Source organism: Columba livia, chromosome 1 (genome assembly GCF_036013475.1).
Source record: "Columba livia isolate bColLiv1 breed racing homer chromosome 1, bColLiv1.pat.W.v2, whole genome shotgun sequence".
Classification (NCBI taxonomy): domain Eukaryota; kingdom Metazoa; phylum Chordata; class Aves; order Columbiformes; family Columbidae; genus Columba; species Columba livia.
In genome coordinates this window covers 9437052-9446751 of record NC_088602.1, presented here as the reverse complement: position 1 = coordinate 9446751, position 9700 = coordinate 9437052, and the positions used below count along the sequence as shown (strand labels likewise).

Below are 9700 nucleotides of genomic sequence, written 5' to 3'. Positions count from 1 at the left end.
AAAAGAAGATGGGCCTGATTTATGACCTTATACTGGCTGGTTCAAATTCCTCCGTAGTTTATTCACCCTAAAGTTAATAAAAACAATGTGACTTTTTAGTCCAATAGGGTATTTGCAGCTCTAACTAATCTGAGCTCATGACTGACTTTGGAACTGCAACGGTTATACAAAAACTAAGATTGATCATTACCATCCAAAGACACAGAGTAATTAAGTGTACTAAAGAAAGCAAACACCACCAACAACAGAAGCTTCTAACAGGTGGGGAAAAAAGAAAACTGAAGGAAAATAAACAGCATCAAGGACATTAATAACTCTGTTCTATATCTGAAAGTCTTTACAAATAAGTAACTGAAATGAGATTGAAAGTGCAACCCAAGTATAGTACAAATACAAGAATGTCTGCATTGAAATTCCATAACTTTTCTTTATTCACTGTGATACATTCAAACAAAAGTGCTCCAGATAACAGGCATAGAGTAAAGGAAATTAAAATAAAAAGACAGAAAAAGACCATCAGATACATATGGTGATTATTCATATTTCAAAGCATTAGTAACTGCTTGTATCTGAGTGCACCAAAAGCCCACATGAGGGTCCTAGTTTTTGTACGCTGCACCTATAAAAATAATAATCATAGGCAGCTCTAGCAAAAAATGTTTTTCAGAACTAGAGCCAAAGCCATCACAAAGATAAAGCACCATCAGGCATATGTTTGCAAATGCCATAGTAATTAGTAGAGTGTGAGAAAGACTTAGCTGAGTTAACGTTTTCCTTGTATTTGTATCGCATGGGGAAGCTCTGCTTAGATTCATTCACCCCCAGCTCTGCCATTTCATACCAGGGACTTGCATTCGCCCCACAACACCAAGTGCCACAGGCAACTCGACAAGTTTCAGGAGACAGTGAGAGGTGGATGGAAGAGAAACTGGAACTGGAGCCAGTGTCTATCCTCCCATTTAAAATATAATATCGGCACGGCAGCACATACTTAACTGTGTTACTGCAATACAGTGGCACAATCCACCTGAGAAACACTGTTTGTACAGACCACACTGATTTCCCAGGGCTGTTTACTGAGCTACAAGTATTTGGCTGCACTGATTTTACCTTCAAAAGACAGTTCTTCTTTTAAACTCCAATTCTGCTATAGTCAAAATGTAAGTCACTGTTATCTGTAAGAGACAGCAGAACATCCCTTCATAGCAAACTCAGATTGCACCCTATAATGTGGCTCTATTGCAGCTGCAGAATTACTGAACTGGGCATTTGCCAAGAATTTCTTGTCACTCAACAATTGTTTGGGGAGGAGGATTCCTACCCCAAACAACACAAGAAACAGAAGTCAAGATGCCATACAAATTACGCTGTCAAAGGGATATGATAGAGAGAGGCACTTAGAAATCAAGGGTCCCTCCACCTGGTATATTTTCAGGTAGAACAGCACAGGTCTTCACCAAAAAGAGGAAAAACTCAGTAGAACCTTTGTCCTTTAACCTGCTTTGCAGGCAGTAATTCAGATGGCCAGCAAGACCAAAGACAAACTTCCCCTCTAAAAATCTGAGCTGCTGACATGAGATTTGCTTTAAAAGATGTAAGTAGGTCGTTACAGAAAACAAACCTCAGTCCCCATGCGCTTTCTGTAACAGGATATTCCTAGGGATCCTGCTCAATGTAAGGCTATGCCCTATTATGACTTAAGCCCACGTATGATTTGTGTTTCCCAAAGCGGGATGCAATGACACTGTTCATACGACCAACATCATCTTCACAGTCAAGTCCTTTTGACATCAAGGTCTGTTTGCTCCAAAAGCATATTTCTTAACTATGTTGCTAATAAAGTCTCAAATCACTCAGGCCAAAAAAAGGTTAGAAGTGTTATGCAGTTATTTACCCTTCACGCTATTTGTGTGGCATTCATCCCCCACAGCACATGCCTTGCCCTTCACACTCCCTTTCTCATGCAGGAACACAAAGCTGTGATGTTTGGGTTGCAAACACCATTAAATGCCCCTCTCCAGCCCCCAACCGCATCGAAATATTTTCTTTTAAAAGTTCAGATCAAAGCATCTCTACTAATCCTAGGATTTATTAAAACAAACATTGTAGGCATGAGATAGTCAACAGCGTCCCTTTTATAAGAGTCTTTGGAGACGGTTCTGATTTCGCACTGTTTACTGATCCGCCCCTAATTTATCTTCAGTTGCTCAGCTGCAAATTCAGCAAGTCCACCTGCTCCTTCCCCACCCAGCAGATGTTCCTTTCTCCCCAGTTTCGAGCTGTAATGACAGCACCACACAGCCCCTGTCCTAAGAACAAGGTGGCTTGCTTGAAAAGCTCTGTATCACATCCCAATGTCACAAGATCATATCATACACATTTGCAGCAGAAGTCTAGCCTTTCCTCATAATTAAACCCAGTCATTAAGTGCTTTCAAGAGTTTCACTGTCCTTATCCTTCCCTGCAGTCAAGGTAGTTGCCTTTGATCCAGTAACAGATCTGTGCGTATTTGAGGGGTGTGATGCGAACAGCCACATTGAAATCCTGTGGGGTGCCGTTCATGTCCACCCACTGATGGCCCGAAAATATTCCAATAATTTTACGCTCCCATTTGTGATTCTGCCTCTTCCACATCCTCACGTACACCCCAGATCCACTGGCACCCGGCTGGGCATCGCACTGCTGGTACAACAGGTCATACGTTTCATCTTTGACATCGCAGAAACGGTAAACCAGGTTTCCCGGACGATCATTGTCGTAGCCGGAGAAGTGAATCCTCCCTCCGGGCAAGTGTCTTGCTGGTGGGCTCACGCCTATCTTCATAAACTTTCTTTTATGAGGCTTCTTGAGCTCCAGCAGGGCATAGTCATAATCCATGCCAATGTCATTGGCATTGCCTTTGATCCACCCTTTGGGGACATGTGTCCGTTTCACTCGGATCCACTGGAATTTCATTTTCTCAGGCATTGCTGAGTTGGTGATATTGGCCCCTTTGCTGCCATCTTTCAGTTTGGGCTTTAGGAACCCAACCCGCAGTTTCTGAGCTCCTTTGACGTAACTCTTGCCATCATGGATACAATGAGCAGCAGTAAGAACGTGCTTTTCAGCCACGAGCGTCCCTGTGCAACCTGTAGATAGCTTCACCGATGTGGAGAATGGGTAATTCAACAAGAAGTCTTTCCCAAAAATGCTAAATCTGCTGTCATAGCCATAGATCTGCCTCTTAGTTCGAGTTTTGCCTTGAGATCCATCACCGCCATTGCTCAGAATATATATGCCCACTTCAGTTTCAGTGAGGCTCCCATTAGCGTACAAGGTTTCATAGGACAGATAGTTCTTTACTTCTTCATAAGTTGGCAGCGGAGAACTTTTGTGGCACTCTGGGCCACAGGGAGATGTCACTTCCAGTCTGGCTTCAGCATCAAACTGCGGCTTCTCCAAGTTAAGGGTAGATCGTGGCAGGATAACTGGAACTCTGTAAGATGGCCAGGTTGGTTTCCAGTGGGAGCTGGAGGGCAGCACATCTTTAGCAGCACACAAAAGGAGGATTAATGTGGACAAGGCTGCCATTCTGAATGCCGGTCTGTGGAAAGCAAAAGGAAGTCCAGTTACTCACCCAAACATGTTGCTTGCTAACCACTTATCATATAATAACAGTCAAGAGATTTGAACGGAGCCAACTATCATGAAGCTCGTCAGGCTTCTCAGCATTAAACTAATACCTTAACATGCATTCTGAAACAAACATGCCAGGTTAACACTGAAACACAGGGCATTTAACCCTTAGGTGCATTGAGCCACCAACTCCCAGGCACCATCAGTGGGAAGTTATGATGTTTGTCTTCACATGACGTGAAGAAAATTCAGACTCAATATGTAAATTCCTCCATCATAATAATTCTGGCAAAGAGTAAATGTGTCTGTCTTCAGCTACATTACAGTATTCTCTGAAATCTCCCACCTACTCTGACTGTACTGACAGAGGCCCTTAAATCACAGAATCACAGAAAGGTTGGGGTTGGAAGGGGCCTCTGGAGATCATCCAGTCCAACCCACCTGCTAATGCAGGGTCACCAGAGCAGATCACACAGGAATGTGTCCAGGTGGGTTTGAATGTCTCCAGAGAAGGAGACTCCACAGCCTCTCTGGGCAGCCTGTTCCAGGGCTCTGGCACCTCAAAGGAAAGAAGTTTCTCCTCATACTCAGATGGAACCTCCTGTGCTTCAGTCTGTGCCCATTGCCCCTCATCCTATCATTGGGCACCACTGAAAGGAGTCTGGTCCCATCCTCTTGACACCCACCTTGAGATATTTATAAACATTAATGAGACCCCCTCTCAGCTTCTCTTCTCCAGGCTGAACAGACCCAGCTCTCCCAGGCTCTCCTCAAAAGCAAGATGCTCACATCGTTTGCTGTCTTAGCCAGAAACACCAGACTGATAGTCAGAACAGGCAGGTGAATGTGACCACATGGGAGACTCGCTTCCCCTTGCACGTCACACCAGAGGAAGGTTTCTGCTCCACGCAGCATTCACTCTCCCCTGGGCTCATGCAAGAAAGGGTGATGTGACTACACGAGGGCAGCTAATGAAATAAGTTGACAATTCTTGAGGGAATTTTCAGTTAGCATACTGGCTTATTCCTTTACGAACTCAATTAATTAGAAATGCAAACCGGCCCCCTCTGAGCACAGGGAGGCAAATGGGACTGTAAATGTGTTTATGAACCACAGGCAGAGTGCCTTAGACTGCAGAGAACAGCGTGCACTAGTACTGTGTCAAGAAAATGTGTAACTTTAGTTTATTTGAAAATTAGCCATACAGCTGGATCGCTGCAGGAGGCACTGCACCCTGGGCAGGAAGGCAGGCAGGATCTCCCTCACACAAAGATTATTCAAACAAAACATCACAATTATGTTGAGCTTACACATATTTAAAACCCTGCTGAGGTTACGCTGATCACAACTGCAGGATCATTCCTGAAATACCTCAAACAAGTAAACCAAAGCAAATCGCACAGGAGATGACCACAGCTATCTAAGAATAAAAAAGAAAAATCCTTCTCTCCCGTGCTTTCTGTAGGAATACTCCATCCCTAAGCTGCACCAAAAAAGACTGCTAAAGTCTGAAGGTGTCCAACTCAAATATTGGGCCTGGATTCTTCCATGGTTGGTAGCATCCTCTTTGGGAATGGAGGCTATAATTAAAGCACACAACGTTCAAAATAGCAGTTGACTCATGCAGGATATCAAAACATTTCTATTCCAAAATCCAGATGTGGATGAACAGAGCTGATGCTACTGATGCCCACAGAGGCAGGTACTGACTGTTCCAGAAGCGACCAGACATTCTGTTGGTAATTTCTGCATTAACAAACAGGACATCTTTAAAGGGATGGATTTTTTTCTTGAAGGGCTAAGCTCTATAGAAGGTGTAATTTTATACCTAAAGGGTGAGTACATGAAGCAGAACTGCATAATTTTGGTTTTCCCAAAATTGTAAAATACTTGCTGATGTATTCAAGGAAAACCAACAGCTTCTCTGGATCCTTCCATGGCAGAGATTAATATTTGATGTGACTGGGTTTTTCAAGAATCAAATGAGATAGTCTCGCATTGGTGCAAGGATGGCCCAGGGAACACTGGCTGCATATCAAATACAATTGTCGCATAACAGTGATTAGAAAAACACAGAAAAAGAAGGTATTAATAACAGGGAAAAATGACACCAGTCCATCCCCACAAAGACAACATGCACTAGTGTAAGTCAGCTGTTAACTGTCCTACTTGTGACAGTGAGGACTGTACACAGAAATTATTATTGGTCTCACAATTAGGAAGCCGAGAACAGACTAAATCACAGTTACACTCTGCATCAGGTACATCAGGTGCTGTGCATCTACTATTAAGAGCACATATTTATAAGCAGTCTGCTCTCAACTGCTTCACACCAAAGTTACTCCCACAAATTACATTTTCAGCTTTCCTGATAGATGGAATCTCTGCCTAAATTGCACCACCCATGCCTCTTCTCGGATCTAAAAATCATTCATGCTAACTGAGTCAATGCTGGCCTTATAACTGGCAGGGGAAAAGCTGTAAGTCTCCTGTCAGTTGTTATTTGCAGAAGCAGCAAGATTCCCTTGTGCCTGTCAGTGCCACAACTTGACAAAGGGACCATGTGCCCAGCAACTTCTCTGCTTCCTCCCAGAGTATCCTCAGGGCTGAAAAATTACCTCTCCCTGCAACCTGCTCTCCCTTTCCTCCCTGTCATGTTGCTGCAGCAACACCAGCACTGGGAAGGCGGCTGTAGACAGCAGAGGGCAGCCGCCCTGCGAGGAGAACAGGACAGGAGCTGGGACTCATGCTGGTCCCCCCAAAAAAGCCACAGAGGATGGTATCTGGGTCTGTGCTGGGACTCCCTGTCCCTGGGCAAACCTTCCCACACCCCTGCCCTGCTGCTTCTGTGCTATGACCACATTGCTGACATATGGGATTAAAAGCCTTTTCATCAGTTACAGAACTTTTCTATTATTTCAGTGTTATTAAAACCTAACAATAAAATACAGTTATAAGGTTATACCTGACCACAGAAGCTAAGCAGTGCTCACAAATCAAAGCATTTATTGAAGCCTTTGTAATTCTGCCTCATGTGGAGGTATAACTGGTACTAAATCAGCTCTGGGTTGCAGTAAATAGAATAAATATGTCTTATTTATAACAAGATGCCACATTAATGCATAGTACATCTTTCTGTGTAGATCCTTCCACTATAAAAAACAAAAAGGTCGAGCAGAAAAATGAGGCAATTTAAAAAGCAGACTACATTTGAAGTGAGACCTACCAGTTAGCCTCGTCTTTCTCTTCCCTTTTTTGGTTTTAAAAAAAAATCTGCAAAAAACAGAGTTAACACTCTCTGTGTCCAGCTACTTACTCATGGGTGATCCTGAAAGATGCTCTCAAACAAAATGAACTGGAAAGAAGCGAGCACTTCTCTGAGCGGCTATCACAAAACAATACTGAATGAATTACAATGCCGTGCTCCGCTGTAGTACTGCTCTTCTGTAGCTATTTACACTGTGTCATAAACTCAGTCCACCCTTTGACTCAGTACAAAGCCCCGCTCTGATATCCAGCCTAGGAACCCCGTAGAAAGTGGTTTGTACATAACCACACTTGCTAATGGCATTAAAATTGTTTAGAGAATGGAAACAGTGACAGCTACCCCAGGGCTCCCCACGCTTTACAGACACATTTCCCTGCCTGCTATGGGCATTCACGCCTTGAGAGAGATGTTGGTGAGAGAGAACCGCCTTGTTCAGGGTGGACATGAATCATTTTCTAATAAGCAAGTAATTTTTCTGGAAGAGTTCACTGCTTCGGGGGTGGTTCTTGTAACAGATGGTTAAATAACAATAAATCTTGGAAAGTACAGTATGAAAGCCCATGAAGCAAACAGTCTACTTTACATTTTTGAAATGAAGAAAGTTTTTCCATGGTGCTGGAAGCCAGAATGATTAACATGGAAATGAAAAGAGAAGAAAGAAAAAACAAGCGAGTAAGAGAAAAAAAACTGCCTCAAACCAAATTATAAAGGTGAACTAAACTACTGTCACCGCCATGCCAAAATGCCTCATCTGCTTTCCTTAAGTCACAGAACTTGTTAAAACACAGCAAAAATAATTGAGTCTCAGTTTAGGAACTACAGAAGCCTTCCTGCCATTGGAACCTAACATCTCTATTAGCCTGCCCGCAATGCTGAGGGTTACGCTGCCTTCCCCGCCGGTCTGAGGGCTGTAAGGGGAGATGTCTCGGGAAGCCTGAAACGAACTTTGATGCTGGCAGGCCAAGGGTGCCTGTTAACACATACAACGGGCACAGGGGGTATTTTGACACATATGTCAGCGACACACGCCACACACAGAGGAAAGATATCATATTATGTGTTTACCACTTAGTCCAATTCCCACAGAATAATTTTACTGCCTCCTTTCTTGTCTCTTTCCCCCTCCCTGCATGTGAAGCAGCTTCAGTTTCGCTGTACAAGAGCGAACTGTTACAGGTGGGATGGTGATGGTCGGCTTGAACAAACCGGTGAGCTGTAGGCGAGGACACGCATCCCCATGGCTACTAAACCACCCGGGACCAGCGGGACCTCACCGGCCCCTCGAACCGCGACAGCCGCCGGCTCCAGCCCCGCCGCACACCCCAAGAACCGCTGTTCTCAGCCGCGGTGATGAACCCCAGCAGAGGATCAACCGGAGAGCAACTTACGACGCTTCCCAAGTGCGAAACGCAGCAAAGTCGATTTTTTTCTTAATCAGCTGTTTCCTTACCAGACCCCCCTTCAAAGTTGGTCACCGACACCAACTCGCAGTGCTGCCGCCGCTCCGGCCGCCCCAGCGGCGGGGACGGGCGGGCAGGAGCCGCGTTATCCCCTTTTGTTCGCCCGCTGCCGGAGCGGCGGCGCCGGGTTGATGCGAGCGGGGTTAAAAACGAAGCTCTGCGGGAAGGGCTCGCCCCGAGCCGGGACAGCGGCTCCCGCAGCCCGGCTGGCGGCAGCGCCCGGCGGGGACGGCCGGTCCCCGCAGCGCCGGGCTGCCCTCGGCTCCGGCAGGTGAGGCGCTGGCCCCGGGACACCGAGAGGCGAGACCCCCGCCATCCTCCCCGCCGCCCCTTTGTCCCCTGGGGGTGACCCGCACCCTCCCGGCCGGCAGGACCCGCTACCTACCAGGTCCCCGCGGCGGCGGCGTCTCCGGGAGCCGTCAGGCAGGTGGCGGGGCCGGTCCCATCCCTCCCGCCGCCTCCGCGGGGCTCGGGGGCGCCTCCCCCCTCCCTCCCGCGGGCGCCGGCCCTCAGCGGCGCTGCGGGCGGAGCGGGGCGGGCCGGGGCGGAGCGGCGCCTCCCGCAGGTGGCTCCCGCCGCCGCCTCTGCCGAGCCCGCTCCGCTCCGCAGCGCTCCCGGCGGCCTCTGCCCGCCCCGCCGCCCGCCCGCGGGGCCGGGGCCGGGGTCTGGCCGTCCCTCCGCGCCGGGCTCCCCCGCGGCAGCCGCCCCAGCGCACCCTATGGAGCGGCACCCCTATTGTTTTCACTTTTTCTACGATTTTCATTTATTTCCTGTGGAAAACCACATTTTTACCCCATCCTTGTTTTTATTCGCGGGTGGGAGGTTTCGGGGTGCAGTGGTGGCACTTCCACGGCCCTAAGGACACCAGGTTCTTTGTCCCCAACGTCTGGATCCAGCGTGGCAAGAGTAGGGTGAATGCCCAGGGTCCCTCCTGGAGCTCTGGGGTCCGTCGCCTGTGTTGCCTCATCAGGCAGATATTTGTCAGACACATTCTTTGCACGGGTTTTAATTACTCATCCTTCTTGAACCTTTATAATGATAACTGGCAAAAAAAGAGGAAAACGGAGCCAAGAGGGCAAAAAAATCCTGCGATGTGTTTTAACTCCGCAAGAAAAATCCACAAAAGTTTTGCCAAAATTCCCAGCTGATCACCATTACCCCAGAAAGGAAATACAAATTTCACAGGAATCAATTTTATTTGCTGTCTTCTGCTGACCTCTTCACCCCACTGCTGCCCTTACAAAGGACCAGAAGAGCCTGAGGCACAGCAAAAGCTCTGTCCCATGCGCAGACCCTGCGTAAGGAGCTGAGATATTACAGGATCTTACGTTCTTAAACATGATTTTTCTAGTTTGCA

The 9700-nt window shown here is 46.9% G+C and overlaps 1 protein-coding gene across 4 annotated transcripts; it reads right to left on the bottom strand.

The window, feature by feature from the left end:
• Positions 1-407: 407 nt before the first annotated feature.
• PRSS23 (serine protease 23) lies at positions 408-8889 on the bottom strand. 4 transcript variants are annotated; one of them, XM_065031393.1, is made up of 2 exons: positions 8729-8889; positions 408-3583 (listed from the first exon to the last, which is right to left on the bottom strand). In XM_065031393.1, exon 2 carries the CDS (start codon positions 3568-3570, stop codon positions 2452-2454), a length of 1119 nt encoding a protein of 372 aa, XP_064887465.1. In that variant the 5' UTR covers positions 3571-3583; positions 8729-8889; the 3' UTR covers positions 408-2451. The 4 variants fall into 4 exon arrangements, with proteins under 4 accessions (XP_064887465.1, XP_064887617.1, XP_064887539.1 ...); XM_065031545.1 differs by lacking the exon at positions 8729-8889 and adding an exon at positions 8334-8647; XM_065031467.1 differs by lacking the exon at positions 8729-8889 and adding an exon at positions 8272-8294.
• Positions 8890-9700: the final 811 nt, after the last annotated feature.